The 18,385-nt window shown below is 32.1% G+C and overlaps 2 protein-coding genes across 2 annotated transcripts; both read right to left on the bottom strand.

Annotated features, from left to right (window-relative positions):
• Positions 1-9,761: 9,761 nt before the first annotated feature.
• Positions 9,762-13,018, bottom strand: UPM1 (urophorphyrin methylase 1). Its single transcript, XM_088209817.1, has 5 exons — positions 12,230-13,018; positions 11,859-11,936; positions 11,672-11,741; positions 10,594-10,871; positions 9,762-10,341 (listed from the first exon to the last, which is right to left on the bottom strand). Exons 1-5 carry the CDS (start codon positions 12,788-12,790, stop codon positions 10,192-10,194), a joined length of 1,137 nt encoding a protein of 378 aa, XP_088065943.1. The 5' UTR covers positions 12,791-13,018; the 3' UTR covers positions 9,762-10,191.
• Positions 13,019-13,821: 803 nt separating this feature from the next.
• Positions 13,822-18,054, bottom strand: ETFALPHA (electron transfer flavoprotein alpha). The gene is made up of 8 exons (XM_022039916.2): positions 17,896-18,054; positions 17,324-17,506; positions 16,632-16,843; positions 16,144-16,307; positions 15,711-15,869; positions 15,272-15,324; positions 14,696-14,836; positions 13,822-14,019 (listed from the first exon to the last, which is right to left on the bottom strand). Exons 1-8 carry the CDS (start codon positions 17,986-17,988, stop codon positions 13,942-13,944), a joined length of 1,083 nt encoding a protein of 360 aa, XP_021895608.1. The 5' UTR covers positions 17,989-18,054; the 3' UTR covers positions 13,822-13,941.
• Between the last annotated feature and the right edge of the window lie 331 nt (positions 18,055-18,385).

Here is an 18,385-nt window from a genome sequence, read left to right as displayed (position 1 = left end):
TAACGGAAATTTTGATCTCGCTTCCGCATTTGATATATTTAAATACTCATTTCATTTTAATATTTCCGGGGCCGCTACAATAAATGTGACCAAATTTCTATTCGATTTAATTTATATTTTAAAATTGAAGAATTGAGTTGAATTTTTGCTTATAATATAATCTTCTAAATGTTAATTTGTTAAATTATAGAAGTAATTAGTTAAAAGAAACTTTGGAAGAAATTTTGTTATTTTAATTATGTATTAGTACATAAATTATATGATATGATATATTTTTCTCTCATTAATAAGATCAATTTAATAATAAATGTTTCTTTTTTATATTTTTTTTTTAAAAAATTATTATATAATTTTTATTAAGAAAAATTTTTCAACTCATATTTAATATCTAATTTCTATCACGTGTAAATATTATCGATAGTCTTTTTATTTTATTTTATTTATTTATTCATATATGACCATATTAAATAATATAATATTATTGAGGAAAAGTAGAGAGAATTTTAGATTTTTTCTTTTAATTAACTCGTATTACCTATAGATAACTATGTTTTCGTTTGCTAAACTTAAATTAGATAATATATATATACATATATATTTATTTATATGAGTCATTATGAAATAGTGATGGGATAGTATGGTGTACCATCATATGATTTTATAACATATTAATTGATTGACAGAAAGAATTAACGTTTTTAGTTGGGAGATTGTAATAATCTCATAAATATTTTATTTAATTCGGTTGAGTGATGCAGAAAAATTCATCTCAATGTGATGTATCAGACTTTCTGACAAGTATCTTGTACAATAATATATATATATATATATATTTATAGTGATATTTTTATATATTAATAAATATTATAAAATTTACATATATTTTAATAATTTTTTCTTTTATTTTTAAATATTACATAATAGATAAAAAAATTTGCGTAGGATAGGATGAATTTGTGTTGAAATTCATGTCAATTTCTATTTATTTATTATATAAAATAAGTTTTTGAAAAAAAAAAATCATAAAAATTAAATTTATATAGAATTAAGATTATACATTCGAAATTGAACTTATATTGTAACGGTCCGGAATTTAAATTAAGATATATGTATTAAAAGTTTCAAATGCGGAAGCGTAATAAAAATTTTGATTAACATCCTTTGTAAAATAACAAAAAACTTACTCAAAATAATTTAATTTTATGTATATTAAGATTTATAACAATAAGATTTCAATTTTTTTTATCTTCAATAATAAATTGTTAATTGAGGCTTATATAAAAAAAAAATTAAATTCTTCTTGATAGTGGGTCTTTAAGTTAGTTGATGGGCTCTCTCGCCTGTTAGATTTATACAAATATATTAAAATTTGTAATGATTTTTTTTAATTAATATCTTAGAGATTTGGATATGAAGTTTTTATTTGAATAATATCTCAATAATTTAAATATTATATATGCAACACCCGGATCTGAAAATTCGGTCCGGGATAATTTAATATTAATAATAAAAATATATTTAAAATAATTTAATTTTAATTTTTTATGAAATTTTGATGAAAATTACATTTTGGATTCATTTGAAAATATTTTTGAAAATCAATGTCAAAATAGAAATAAATGAAGACTAATTTGAAAAAAAAATTTAGAAAACTGGTGTAAAAAAATACTTTTCAAAAGTTTGGCCACGTGGACCGCCACGTTAGTAGCACGACCAATTTTCGTGCGCCGCGTGGCAGACACATGGACATGCGTCTATGCGGAAGGTCACGCGGGCGATTCGCGTGCCAGCAGATCTAACAAACCAAATTGCATCCCGCGCGCACGGATGACCCAGATGCATTTACTCTTCAGACGCGATCGAATGACTAGATTTTATCAGATCGTGTGGTCCAGACGAATTTTTTAAATAAGAGAGATTTAATGGCTAAGGATGACCTACGTAACCTCGAACGAACGACCCATATTTAATAAAGAGGAGTATTTAAACTCCTCTTCATAGGAAACCAAAACCCTAGCCGACAGTAGGGTGATCGGAGAAGAAAAAGGAGGGTGGCCCAAAAGTGAACTAGACGCCGGAAAAGGAGACCGGTCACCATTGCTATCGCATTGGAGCCACCACCGACGCCGAAAAAGTTACTTTCGCTCGAAATTGAATTTTAAATCTCCCCATGCCCATATCAGAGTCGAAAGGCCAACGAGTGAGGCAGAAAATACGAGCAGAGCTCGGTTGAGCTGCTGCGATCGAAACCCAAAACCTCCTCTAATGAGCCCCTTCCCGTTTTCTGTTTCCTTCGATTTTTTGACCATCATGTTCCTTGTTTCTTTATGGTGCAGATTAGCATAAGAAAAATCCTGACCGCAAAGGAGGAACGGCGGAGCCACTGCATAGGGAGACTCCTCTACTAGCAGGGTATCGGTTTTTCCCTTTTCTTGTCGATAGAGGCTCCCTAACCTATTTTTCGTAGGTTTCTAAGCAAAACCGGCCAAAATCAGCTAAAACTAGCTAAAAAAGGCCAGGCCGAGAGGAACCACCGCTGTGGGTGGTGGAGCCGGTGTCGAACCACGATGGCACCGCCATGCCAAAACCCTAAATCGGTTGTAAAAGTTTAAAAATACTCATTTTGGTATTTTTGGATACGTGATGCATATTTTTGATTTCTATAGGAAAAATTCAGAAAATTCGAGAACTACTAGGAGGCGTAGTGAAAAGTACAGTATTTCAAACAACAATCTGGGATGAGAATATATCACTCTTTTTTATGTTATGGTAAATTAAAGTTTAATAATTAATAATGGTGTATTTTATAAAAATTAAAAATTGTAACAACCCACTTTCTCTATTGAGAAAGAAGCGCTTTCTCACACACATAACCTGATAAATTTGTGCAATAATAACAAAAAACTTAAGATTCAATCATCTCCTATACGGAATTATAAGTCATGAAGCTTAAAAAATTCTTTACATTATATCGCTATAATATATATAAACTGACTTCACAAGACAAAACTCTTAAAATCACTAAAGATTCTTTAAAGTCTTTCCACGACCTTGAACTTACTCTTGATTTGAACTAATCTGCATTTGGGGGTATGAATTGGGGTGAGCTTCACAGACTCAGTAAGAAAAAGAGGCAGTGCCCATAACAAAGACATGCATACACTCAATCATTAAATCTTCTAAATCAGTTAATTTAGTAAATATTCAGAATTTCTCATTTCAGTATCATAACTCAGAGCATAATAGTTCTATAAATATAATAATTCGGTATTTAGTATCATAATTTAAGCAGTAAGTAGTTCAGTAAATAGTAATTCAGTATTTCAGTATCGTAAACTTCACTAATAACTTTTTATTCCTTCTTATCAGTTTATATCTTATTAAAAATAGTTTTACTGCGTGATGCCATTTCTGCCGATATCAACGAAGGCAGAAGAATCTCCTCTACCACATGAATACGTTACAGTTCAGTTCACAATTTATAGTTTACAGTACACAATATATAGTTCACAGTTCTTATCGCTTCCCCACATCTAGCTGTAGTCGTATCCACTGGTAGGGTTCACCACAGTCACACGTCAAAAGGTTACACACACACACACACCATTCGGTGATATCGGTTAAATGAATTTTTTTTCGTCTTTTAAGAATTCTTATATTATTCTTTTACTAGTCAGATTCACCACCCGATGACCTACTCAGACATGTACCTACTTATATATCATATATATATATATTATACATCAATAAGCCTATACAACAAGTACAATACATACACTTTATACGGACAGTTATTGACTCAAATAAGTATATATAAACACGCAACACATACAACATGTATATACTTGTATATTTACACAAAACATATATGTATTCTATAAGTAGACACATACAAGTTGTTCACTCATACATACACATATTACACAATCTACAATTATACAATTATATATATATATGAGTCAAACATACCTATAACTCAATAATTAGCATGCATAAAATATACATATACAGAGAAGTAACAGTATGAATACATAATTATATGTCGTACACAACATCATATAGGTTTTTAATCATATGCAATTGCACACACACGAATATGATGAGTTCGTAGAACTCATGGTGGAAAACCTAAACAGTTTGTAAGTTCTGTAAACAAGTTATTTTACGAAAAATAAGGTTTCATAAAAATATAAGGGTCTTTGAAGGAGACTAACCCAACTCCTTACCTACAGTTGAATCGAAAAGTATTAAAATCCTTATTAGTTTGAGTCTACTGTCTTCTCTGAATCTCGATTACTGTTTAGATAATTTCTTCGTTTCCAAACAAAAATACGTGGGTTAAATGACGAATACCCATGAAAATAATAAAAATACAAAAACAGATCAAGATTTACCATAGACACACGATCCTAGTCACCGAAATCGCCCTGTGTCACCACACACGTATCCCTAAATCATAACGTGCCACTGCTGGAGTGTCGCTGCTAGACCACCGCGTGCCGCCATAGACCAGTATGAATCAATTAGAATTCCCTGTGAAATGTTTCACACACACAGATCCAGCGCATACATGGAAAAATTGAGTCAGAATGAACCAGGAATATGTGAAATCGCATGGCCAACTGCGGTAGATCTCCTTCTTCTTTGACTGCAAGTCATCATGTGATTCTTTTGGGTTTCTAATCGCACAAGTTGTAGGGTCATCTTGACTCTTCTGCTTGTCATGAGGAGAGCCGCGCACCGTCACAGACTGCTTCGCACAGTTCGGCGGCAACCGCAGCTCCCACTCACCAGTCCCTTTCTCTCTCTTCGTGCAACCCTCTTTCTCTCTCTGTTTTCTCTCTCCTTTTCGATTTCTTCTCTTTTTCCTTTAATAGACAGGAGGATAGAGAGCCCTACATGTCTCTTCTTCCTTCTTCTTTGGTGTCTAAGTTTCGATCTCCACCCTGTCTTCTTCGAAGGCTAGAGGCATGCACGCCTCTGGTTACCCTAATTTTTTTTTCTTTTTTATCACCAAAACGACATCGTTTTGATGCTCTCAAAATGACATCATATCACCTACTTCTTTTTTCTCTTCATTTATATCAAAACGCTGTCGTTTTTGGAGTTTTCCAAAATGACGTCGTTTTGGCTTTTCCTGCTTCTAAGAAGCAGATGGGTTGGGTTTGTTTCTCTCGGGCTAAGTTGTTACAATTTGTCCCCCTTTAAAATAAATTTAGTCTTCCAAATTTACCGTGACTAGGTGGTTTGAAGACATCCTTACTCGTTTTTAAGTTTTCTCTTTAACCTAATGGTTTTGTTATAATATTTTTACTGGTGGGATCTCTTTAGTTCATAGTCAATTCTTTTCTATCTCTCATAACTAAGGTACAGTTGCTAAGAGTTTATTTTATATTCAATTTTTTTAAAAAAATTACTTTACCTACAAAAATGCCATCTAGGGTTACAATGATCCTCGAAGTTCACTAAAGTTCTCCAATTCCACATGTCTAAATTAAATTATCATTTTTCAACTTTTGAGAACTTAATATGTAATTACTTAGAATATACCACCTATTGGATTTAATAGAAGGTATTAATACTGAAACATTAGCGTCATTCCTAAGAACTTAGGATTTCATAACTTCTAGATCTTGACTGGTGAATTTGTAAGGTGTTATAGTTTTCAAGACTTTTTTCTTTCCATATTTTATGACTTGATGTCTACTTAGATTATCCTTTAACTGAATCGCATAGTTTCTCTAATTTCGTCAAAGACTAAAAACTCCTAATATACTCATCATTCTCTATTATTCACAAGGATGAGTTCTTAATTACCTTAATACCCTACACTATGGTATACTCACCTTCCCTCAAATTCTCTATGTTCTAAGTGAAAATCATTTGTTATTTGATTTCTAAAAATTACCTTTGGAAATTTTAAAAATTGTTTAGTACCAAAACTTCCTCCTCTTTACTCAATGCGTTACTTTTACCTGACTCAAATTGCACTTCTACCCCATCAAAGTTTGAATGATTCTCTAAGGCACATAAGTACTTTATCAGATTTTTCTTAAAGTCGTTTTAAGTAAGCGATTGTGAAGTTCCTATTTCTTACTGAAAATTATTAGAAGTCTTTGATAGAGGGGTCATATAATGGCCTAGCTAAAAATGATTATACTCTCTACCTATTCTATTCTGTTTATGGTTAAATACTACACCTTCCCTTTCCCAATGTTGCAAGTGATTATTCTTAGGTATGACACTAAGATATGACTCGTGGGTTTATCGTATTTTCATTTAGTCTTTGTTGACTTAAAAAACATTTCCTTATGTGTTTAATTTTTAATTTGAGGGTGTCTACTTTGAATATTCATCTTGATATATTAGTATAATGTATAAATTTTACATTCCAATTTAAGAATAAACAAACAATATGCGAGGGTTATTCACACCAACATTTTTGTTATTAGAAAATATCGTCACAATTAATGGCTAGTGAAGATCTGGTTGGATTAATTCTGGTCATCTTCACCGAGCATACCTCTATCAACGGTTGACAAAATTTAAGGTGTTTTCTAGATGAGAGAGTAGGGAAATCAAGTACTCTCGTATTGGAGCTAGTTTTAAGCAGTAGTAGGGTTGATCATAGGGTTTCTATTATGCCTAATTCACTTATAGTGATTTTTAGATGGTTTAGGGATAAATTTTTTATGTGTGGTGGTTTATGGATCTATGCCACCTTTTGCTGCGCCACTCTAAATAATATTTACTTTAAAAGTGTATACTGGTGTATTGCATCATTTTTGGGTTACCTTTTAGCATAAGAAAATTATATTCTGAGTTATTATTATATTATTAATGACATGTAATTAAAGCAAGTCCTTAGGATATGGATGAGGTCTTTCAGAAAGAAGAGTTCTAATTAGGTCTACTCTCTTTCGAATCCCATTAAAGTTGCCTAGTGAAGGCTAACCTTATAGGATTTTTTTTAATTACGTTTTGTTTCAATCATTTATTCCGTTATTTGAACTTCTATAAAGGAATATTCCTATATCCCTATTGAGTATTTTGATTTACTGTGTAAGAAATGTAAACCCTAAATTTTAAAATTACTTCCGCCTATAGTTACTTAATTCAATACTTCCATATTCAATAAATTCTAGGCCTTTACAATATATCTTTTTAATTTTTAATTTTTATCATAAATGTGATAAAAAGTTTTTATTTGATTTTACTTGTATTTTAAAATTGGAAAAATGACATGAATTTTTGCTTATAAGATAATCTTCTAAATGATGATTTGTTAAATTATAAAAATAATTAGATAAAAGAAATTTTGGACAAAAATAGCATTTGGGAATGTTAATGTACACAAATTATATGATTTAAAACTATACTATTATCTTATGTACAATATATTTTTCTCTCAGATCAACATAATAATGCATGTTTCTTTTTTATGTTTTCTTTTTTAAAAAAAAATTATTTTTTGATTTCTACAATGAAATAATTTTTCAATGCACACTTAGTATCTAATTGATTTATAAAGAATATTGTTCACATTAACCCAATAGACACAAATTCACTAATTGATAGCGTGCATAAATGTTAATTTTGTTTATTAGTTTGAGGGCATAATTAGATAAACTATTGTCTAACCGAAGAAATTTTGTTAAATTCTAATACAGGTATAAATAAAGGAGTCAATTTTAGAAAAGCTCTTGCTTGAGCTGATTTTTGCATAAGGAAGTTCATACAGGATTAAATTTTGGACAAGACTTGCACTATAGCGGCAACAACAAATATTAGTTCATACATGATTAAGCCTTGAGCAAGACTTACATTCTAGCGGCAGTAGCATGTATTAATTTTTTCAAAATTCTTTCAAACTCAAAGTCATGAGGCATTTTTAAAAACAGAAAGAATGCCAAAATAAAGGGAGAGGAAAGCCTTAGTTGCACACGACTTCATTCTTTAAATAGTAAGTAGAAAAGAGCATAAAAGAATGAGGCAAAAACATAGAAGAAGATGACGAGCTTTTTTTTTTTCTATTTTTTTGTAATTTTCTCTGTTGATTCTAAATAATTGCTGGTGTATACTCCAATTTTCCAATCGAGAATTTAATTGAAATTTCAATTTCAGAGTTGTGAGATCTAATCGCTTTATTTTTGTTTTTTCTTGTTTTTAATATCTATATATTATTTTATGCATGCAAAAATTACTATTTATTATTCGTTACAACAGGGCCTGTTGTGCATCTAGCATAATAATACATTGCCATTCATAGTTTCTAAATCCGTAATTGTTCAAAATATCCTTATAATTAGTGATAAATTAGTTTTCACATTAAGAAGAAATATAATTTAATTTGAATAAACTACACGATTGAATATATTGGTTAGGATTGGATCTTTTTAGTCCATAATGTCGTTAGTAAAATATATTCTAAGAGCATCTTCAAGATTATTCATTAACAATAGTTAGTCAACGAGTGTCTCTTAGTTAATTTAATGTTAAAAAAAGATTGGTTATTAGGAGTGTCTCTAATAATTAGAACTGGTCTATTAAAAATTAATAAGAATTATCTTTGTATTAATAATCAATCATCCATATTGAAACTGATATTATTTCTTTGACTGAAACTTATTCATAATTGATTTTTACTTTACTTAATCTGTTGAATTACTTTATGCCAATTTCAATTTAGTTAATTTTGATTTTATTTAATTTGCTGATTTATTTCAATCTATTAATTGTTTAATTCTAACTCAAAACAAAAACTCTTATCTTTTTATTTTTATTTTATTTTATTACTTACCATAAAAATATATTAAAATTTAATTTTCTGTATATTCGACCCTATTCACTATAACTACAATATTATTTATTATTTAAATATAAATTTATTTTCGGTAAATTCGATATTCGTCATTAATTATTTAATAAAAAAAATTCAAGATAGGTTGTATCATCTCGAATTTTATTTTTAAATGAGGGTGGGTTAAGTTCAATAAAAATCTGAGTTAGAAAATTATCTTTCATATATATTATATTAACTACTTGATATTAGTATGTTTGAGTAATTACTATGTGTATATCTAAAACCCTAATTGTCCTCCAATTAACTCATATTACCTATTTATAAGATAAGAATGTTTTGGTTTACTATATTTAAATTAGCTAATAATATATATATGGATCATTGTGAAATGGTGAAGGGATAGAGAGAATTTTATATTGTTTCTTTCAACTCTTATTGTCTAATTAAAGGAAAATTTATGTAATTTTGTGATGGAGAAAATTATTATAAGATGCAATTATTATTGTATTTTGTACAATAAAATAAATATTTATTTATCATGATATTTATTATATATTAATATATCATAAAATTTATTTTATTTTTGAATACTACATAATTTATAAAATTTTGTCATCACTATAAGTTATATTAATTTTTTAATAATAAAAATCATGTTAGTGTCTATTTACTTATTATATAAAATTAAGTTTTTGAAAAATACAAATCAATACATTCAAAATTTTATTAAATATCTTAAAATTGGTAATGGTATGACCTTAATTTATAACAAATGATAATAAATTCATGTATATTAAAATTTATCACAATAATATCTCAATTTTTATTAGAAGATAATAATAAATTATTAATTGTGGCCTGTATACATATAATATATATGACTTAATTTTTTTTGACAAACATATTTAAGTTCATTTTTCTTTTAATTGAACTGTATAAATGCAGTCCCTTCACCTCATTATTCCAAAATTTTTGTTGAAGAATGAAAACATTAACAAATTTACCAACTATAACCATTACAAAATTTTCAAATCCAAAGTAACCATGAATGATGTTATGTTCTTCCTATTAAAAGCTTGCTCTCTCCAGCCAACTGTTGACAAAAATATCAGTTGGCAATCATATTGGTTTGGTTCAAAATGTTCGAACTCCACCGAACCACTAAGCAGGCTTCTTCTCCATGTTTTCCGAGCGCCTGCAAGACTCTTTCTCAATACAGATTGTTGAAAAAGAAATCCAAACAGCCTATGACATTGTCGAGATGGAACAGCTTTGTTAATGTAATCATTGTGGGCGATCAAGTAGGTTGAACGTTTACGATGAAAGGTTGGAATGGACAAACTGTGTCCTTTGAACAGTATAAATGCTTCTCGCTGTTTTACGAATCTCTAGTTAGCCTCAACAAGATTAGATGCTTCTTTTGAAGAATACGGCCAGAATGGTGAGAGTGAGACAACCTTCCCGATGATGATCAGTGTCGGTGATATTAACTCTACTGAAGCAATCTTGCTAGCAAGATCCTTTAATTCTGCAAACACCTGCAGGATTGCAGATACAAAGCTTAAGAATTTAAGTTATAATTGGAAAACGAGCCTCACAATTAACTCGAACAGGTGCAAACATGTGGGAAAGAAAGTTTTTCAAGAGGTGTTTTACTTTTTCTTCTTGTTCCGTTTACTAGGATCAGATCAGAGATAAATGTGATGTTTGTGGAATACAAATGGACATGATTTGTGGAATACAAATGGACATGATTTGTGGAATACAAATGGACATAAAATCATGCTCACCGTGCGCTGTTGAGGTGTGGTCCCACGCTCAACTGCAGCAGCTGGTGTATCTGGTGGCAGACCATGGTGCATTAGCTTTAGTGCTAAAGAAGGGAAAGTAGACAATCCCATGTAAACTACTAAAGTCGAATCAGGGTCAGCTGCATTCTCCGCTACAAACAAAGGGTCAGTCCCTCCTTTTCTCGAGTGCCCTGTTAGAAATCTAACACTATTTGCAACACCTCTATGAGTTAATGGAATTCCCAACTCTGCTGCTATCCCTGAAGCAGCGGTTATACCTGCAAGAACCCAATAAGCTTCATAATTGGAACCATAGTCTCCCAACAATAAACTTTAACAATCCTTCTGAAATCTAAGATAAAAGCAAAACATTTTGAACAAACAAGCATCATTTAGTCAAAAGAAAATCATAACCCAAGAAAGATTTCAAAATGGTTGGAAATCACAAGGCAAGGAACGCAGCATATTGTAGACAAAGTAAAAATTTCTACTTCAAAATTTTGAGGTTGTAGCAACACGTGCACTATTTATTCATGAAACCTACACTTAAAATATCTCATTCTTCTGCCTCACAGATATATACTTCAGGCAATCTTTTCATAGAAATCAAATCCCAGTATGAAATTGGAATTCTCCAAGCAATTACCTCCCGTTACAAAAGGGGAAAAACACCATGGAGCCAACTGCTCCGTGTATCAAATAATGCCTGCATGTGACAGGTACCAAATTTCTACATGAATCAAAAGATAGAGGCCTATGCAACCTTAGCTTCTCTGCTAGAGATACCAGCTACATTTATTTTAAATGATAAAACTCAATGCAGTTAACAAAGAAGTTAACTGAAAGACGATATGCGTATAATTAAGATCAATCTCACAGCTATTAGTGTACTCTTAAGTTCTCACAATCGTGAAAATTGAGTTTCAAACGTCATTTGCAGGACTGTAACTGTTTTACCTTTTTTCAAAAAATATGCGGCTGTTTTACATGGAAAGTGATATTTTGAGATGATTGCCAAGATGTTATTGACCGTCTAAACTCGATGTTAGAACCTATGCAAGCAACAAAGGACACATACCTGGGATGACTTGCACTTGAATTCCTTGCTGCTGCAAAAAATCCATCTCCTCTCCACCTCTCCCAAACACCTAAAACACCCAACCCCAAATAAAGATTACATTAAATCACATTTATGATTCATGTCTATTACATTTTACAAAGCAAATACCTAATCATATAAAAAAGTATATACAATCACCACTCACCAGAGGATCACCTCCTTTAAGCCTCACAACATTAGCTCCAGCTTCAGCAAAACTAAGAAGCAATTCATGTATCTCCTCCTGCAAACCCACATTACAAATCAAGATTAACCCCAAAAACCATTCACCTCATACGACAATCAAGCTAGAATTCAACAGTTACCCATACACCCAATTCAATAAAAACACCATGAAAATAAGTTAAAGAGAACATTTGATAACCAATTAAAGATTGCAAAATGTTAAACCCAAAACCCCCCCAATCCACTGAAAGATAATGCTTAGAAAACACAAATTGAATCCAAAAATTTACCAAAACCACAAAGAATAAAAGCTAAAAATTAAGAAGCACAAAAAGAAAATTGAAACTTTACCTGGGTTCTGCTATGGTAACCAGCAGTTTTACCCACATAGAGAAGCCTAGCATCAGGACCGACAAAATCCAACACATCATTAGACACCAATCTATCATACAACAAAAGATCAGCACTTTGAATTACCCTGACAGCTTTCAATGTCAACAGCTCTGGGTCCCCAGGTCCTGTCCCAACCAAAAACACATTCCCCGGACCACATCTCTCTCCATTCCCATCAATCCCATAACAACTCTCTCTCTTCTCCCTCAACACCTGCAACAACTTCTTCAGCTCCGGAAGCTGCAAAGCGATGTCGTTTTCCCTGACAGATTCACCATCCGAGCACGATGAAGTCATTACGGCAGGGTCGAATTGCTGCTGGGTCTGGTAAACCCATTGGTCTCTCTGGTACCTCTTTAGGGAGTGCTTCTCTGTGAATGGTGAAGAAGACCCAGATGAGGAATTGCATTGGAGACAGCAATTAACGTTTGGGTTTGAGGAAATGAGTTGTCTGCAACTGGGGAAATAGAGAGAAGAACGGAGATGATAATAAATGGAAAGCTTATACGCAAAAGCCATTGTTGAAGAAAGAAATGCACTTTCTCCAGCTCCCTCACTCTATACTCAAATGAATGAGTACAGATTTATGTATAGATTGACAGAGGAAGAAGGAATAAGAAGAAGAAGAAGAAGAAGAGAGGCGTTTGGATTTGGAGGTTGGCCGTGTTGTTTGAAGAGCATGAGGAGGCATAGGGATACCCCTTTGGACTACTGAAGAGAACATGAACCTCTTTTGAGTTTTTGGCCCTTTTGTTTCCCTTTACTTGTAAATTGGGTTCTGCTTGAATGCATTCCAGACTACATTTTAATATATACTTTTAGAGAATTCAACCAATAAGATTCAGCCATGTGTATGTACGGTCAAAATGGGAAGTATATTGTTGATTGAGGATGTAGATTAGATTAGCTATGGCGGCTTACACATTCATGCACATGTGCCTCCTACCACCTACTTCATCCTTAAAAAACATGTTTTGAGTATTTGAAACATTATGTTGTTTGACCATGAATTTCCAATTAAGACTTTTAGCATTATAATTATTTCTTTTAGTATAATATAATATATAAGAAATTTAGATATGGTAAAAATTAAAATTGATTTTCCAATAAAAATAAAGCAGATATATTTATTAGATTAAAAACTCAATTATTTAATTTTTTTAGTGTAATTATTTTTTAGATAAATTATAGTTTGTAAAGTTTTTCATTTTAAAATTACACAAGAAAAATTAGATTTTATACAAAATCATATACTTCAGCCAGCAAGCAATTAAGAACTATGATATCAACAAATCATGTAAAGGTAAAATGTATGGTAAAGAGTTTTTCTTTTAGTAATTTTGAGATATTTATTAATCACACAATTTAAAAAATACATATACACAAAGATTTATGTATAGTATAGAAAAATGTGTGAAAGTAACTTCCTTTCTTGAAAAAAAAAAAAAAGGAACTTTTGAGGAATGAGGTGGTCTATTGAATTTCATATCCCTAGTGGAAATAATCAAACAACAAATGGTAAAATTCAAATCTTAGATTTGAAGAGCCTGTAGGAGAAATGAGGAAACTCAATTCTTATTGATTTTGATTATTGTTCTATTTGCACTTTTCACTGAACAGTAAGTTAAGCAACATTCTTGGCACTGCAAAGACTTCCCAAGTAAACTGCTTTACTTTTTGTCAGGAAGCTTCTCCAACAATTCTGGTATCACCTCAAAAAGATCTCCCACCATTCCATAATCAGCCACCTATGTTTCAGAAGTTCAAATTTTGGATTCAGTAATTGAAAATAGCAAAAGCAAGCAATGGAAGTTTTTTCCTTTTTTTTATCAGTTGTCCTATATAATATGCGCAAAGCCAGAAGGCTCAAACTCGTACATTCGGGAAAAGAGATGAAACTACTAACCATCCAACCAATAAATGGTCTATACGCAATGGAAATTGACATGGCAAAGCAAGTGTTTTTAAAAAACAAAAAAACAAAAAAGGAAACCTGTTTGCCACCTGGTTTCAATAAGACATCATTAAAAAGTGAAAACCAAGGAGTAATTTTTAAGTTTGCCCAGATAACTTGCATGCATATTTGAAAACAGATCGTGTTACTAGTCAAAAAGGGAACTGCTGCACAAATGAATTTCGTTTTGAAAACAGATAACTTGTGTGCATATTTGCAAAAAGGGAACTTTTCAAATATAGGTTAACCAATCTCACTTTTAAGAACCACCAAGGCTCTCTATCTTAATTGGAAACCTATAAATCCCATCCCCCCCCTCAAAAAGTGAATGTTCCATCCAGCTAGATATGCCACAGAAGTCTTAAACAAAATTCATAATGTCCTCTATGTGATCTACATGAGTCCGGGTGTGCTTTTATTTGTGGGTTAGAATAAGAGAGAAATGGACAGAAAGATGTATCAACTGTCACCTGGAAAATGGGCGCATCTGCATCTTTGTTAACAGCAACAATGACCTTGGAGTCTTTCATGCCAGCTAAATGTTGGATAGCTCCTGAAACACCAAACGCCATGTATAATTCTGGAGCAACAATCTTCCCTGTTTGACCAACCTGAGAGGCAAGGCAATCTTGTATTAGGAACAGCAGGGTGATACATGTATAAAATAAAGAATTAGCATGGTGTGTAAGTAATGGAAAATAAGGTTCCTTGAAATCAACACAATGATCTTCAGAGTTCAGAGGTATTTCAGTTTGTTTTTGTTTTTCTCTTTTTCTTTTTGTGAAAAGCAGAAAACTTCCATTGGGACCAAATAAGAAAGGATTTTGCCCTTGAAGACCAAGCAATCAAAAAGAATAAAAAAAAGGTAGAATTTATAGTTATAGCATACATTAAGCCATGGAACATGTTTTCCGTCTGGCTCAACAAATAAAATTTCCAAGAGTGGTCTATGATAAAGGAAAGATAGAAGGTTTCTCTTGAAGCACTGTACATTGGCATAAGAGTATTATTCTGGTTTCAAGTTGGAAAGACCATTCTAAATTTACCTGAAGGTCATTAGGAACAAATCCAGCATCAACAGCAGCACGTGTAGCACCAACTAAACAAAAGCAACAGGTTAAAGATAATGAATTCATATAATGATAAACCTACTGCAATTTAAACATCAAATAGTGATTTGATAATAAACAATTCTCTCAGTGCCAAATTATATGAGATTCTCATTTTTTTTTATATAAATGTCAATATTATGGTATTGCCATTTTATGTTGAGCACAAGCTGGCACCTGACTTCCATTATGCAATGGAGAAAGTAAAAACTTTTAAACCCAAAAAAGTGATGCAACAATGGTAGCAACAGTAAATTGAATGCAATATGCAGATGTCAATATAAGAGAATCAACCTTTTTTCCTAAAGAAGAAAAATTTGCAAAACCAAAGAACAAAATATCAGAAAGTAATCAGTAGAAAAGTACTAAGAGGAACCTGCTGCAACAAGTTTCTCTGCAAGTTTCTCAATCATTTTGAAATTCTCAGCACTCTTCAACGCCCGTCCACCAGTGACCACAATACGTGCACTTCCAAGATCAGGGCATTCTGTGTCCTGAGATGTATGCTTAACATATCTAGATTTTATCATGCAATCTGCCATGGAAATGTATAAATTTGCTTCAGTAAGAGCATGAATCCTTCTTGCTTCTTTAAGATAGAGAAATCTAATTGCTGTGTCTGTCCAAAGGATCACCAATCTTAGACCTAAGTGTGAGTAAATAACAGTGTTCGCATGTCTGCCACCAGTAAATAAGTTTAAAGAGGAGATTAAGAACCTTCTTTGTTCCTTAATTTCTATTAACTTCAAAAACATTCAAAGTACAGACTAGCCACTAATCTCATGCATTAATAGAAAAGATTAACAGACCTTCACTGAAGGTTGAGAGATCAACCTGGGAAATTGGAGCCTCATTAGATTTTGAGTCAGCTGCTACAGAGGGCACAGGGAAAGATGTAGATCTAACAGTTAACATACAAGGGTTGGCACCAGCATAACGGACTGTACAGAGAGCATTTCCAGCATAAATTGGCCTGCCATACGTGGTCAAGTAATACTTTAAATTTGAGAACCATTTAGTATTAAATTGTAAGAGTATTGTGGCTGCAGTTATAAGTAGTTCAGTTAATGAAGATCTGATTAAGGTACTTTTGAGGCATGCAAATGCAACTTAAGCTATAAACAGCTAGGCTGGGGATAAATACTGAGGAATGTCTAGGTGCTTTACTGGATGCATGTTGTAATGCGACAAAAATCTCAAAAAGCCCCTTCCTCTGCCCAAGAGGAAAGCAGTGAGCTTCCAAGTCATCGATGCTTCTAATTATTGAGAACAGGCTTAACATTAATGATGTATGTACCTGACAAACTGACAGGATCCACAAATTTCAATAACATCAGTAATTGGAGAAACATCTAAGAGAGCAGCTGCACGGGGTAGTATATTTTTCCCAAATGAACTTGAGGTAGTAATTATGTGTGAGTAGCCTCCATTTTGCTGAACCAAATGGACCAATTTAGCCCAAGGTTCTGCTAGAGGGTATTTAAATTTATCTGAATCAGCTACAAGTACCTACAAAGAGCAACATTTAACTTATAGTAAGCTTCTTAGAAATTAAATCCTTATCAATTTAAATGTCAATTTTTTTTTTCCATTACTGCAAAAGAATTGCTTTCTTGTGATAATCACCTCTTTAACCTCATAGAGATATTAAACATGTCAAAGTTGAAGTACATCATGACAACATTAGATTAAAAAATCGTACCTTGTTTAACGACCAAAATTTCTAAAATGCATCCCAATTACACAATTAGGAAAATATGGTATATATTTATGAAAGAAAAGCAACATTAATTGCTGTTGAATTCGTCCCATGTTCCCTACTGTCTTGAAACTATTAAACTAAAGGAATTGATTTCATGTCTTTGGAAAAAGTTTGTTAGTATTTGTAAAGATGCTATCCATCAATAAACAATAACCACAAAAATAAATCATTAAACAGCGAATTGAGAAATATGATTTAAATGAAACAGAAGGAAACGAATGAGATACCTGAGAAATGGAAGGATTGCAGGAGGCAGCATGAGCAGCAGCTTCTTGAAGAGAAGGACCTGACCCAGCCAATAGCATTGAGATAGAATTATCTTCCCCCAATGCCTTTGCAGCAACAACAGCACTCAGCGATTGGGTCTTCACCATACCACCATCATGTTCTGCTAGAACCAGTGTGCTAACCTATTCAGAATATCCACAAAGCAAATCAGAAACAGTATAAGTAAGCTGTCCAGAAAACCAATAATTTATAACAAAAGCAAATGAGAGTCACATGAATTGCAGTTGCATCAATAGTGAATAAACTAGAGTGATCATCACTAACAAAAAAATCAGAAAAATAATATCAAAGGGAAAAAACAAAAAAGCATGTACTCAGAGTTTGCTGCCAAAAAGGAGACAGTACAATGAAACGCAACTGTGATCAGTCTAAGCACGCGATATTTGATAAATTAAGACGCTGAAATTAAACTAATCTTAAACACGCTAATTAATTATAATTTCAATATGAGAATTACTCGGTAAAAAAATTGAAAACTAACAGGAAAAAGGAAACCGATAATAGAGCTTACGGATCTAGAAATGGAGGAAATGGAAAGAAGCTGAAGAGATGAGGAAGGGAAAGTTGGATTGGTGAGAGCTTTGAGCAGAGCTCGAGTTGCCATATTCCTTGTTCAAATTCTCCTCTGCGTAATTTCAGATATTAGGGAGATGACGATGAACAGAGTTGCGTGTTATACCGAATCGAAATGTTGGGTGTTAAACGACGTCGGATTATAAGGTTTTAATAACTTTTTTACTAGTTAATTCAGTTATCATAAACCTAATGTTTCGGCCAATTAAAATTCACAATGACCCATTAATTGAAGAAGTTTGGGCCTAATCTTATAACTTAAAACCGATTTAGACTATTTATTTTAGCGTAAATTACTATATTAATATTTGAAGTTTGATAAAGTCTATTGGATGACACGTTTTGCTTTTTCCTTCTTCAAGTATGTCGATTGTCACAAAATTTATGCTTTTTAACTTGCATTTTTTAGGTTTATTTTAATAATGTTG

The sequence above is a fragment of the Carica papaya genome, chromosome 8 (assembly GCF_054855325.1).
Source record: "Carica papaya isolate Zhongbai chromosome 8, ASM5485532v1, whole genome shotgun sequence".
Classification (NCBI taxonomy): Eukaryota; Viridiplantae; Streptophyta; class Magnoliopsida; order Brassicales; family Caricaceae; genus Carica; species Carica papaya.
This window is presented reverse-complemented; position numbering and strand designations above follow the sequence as displayed.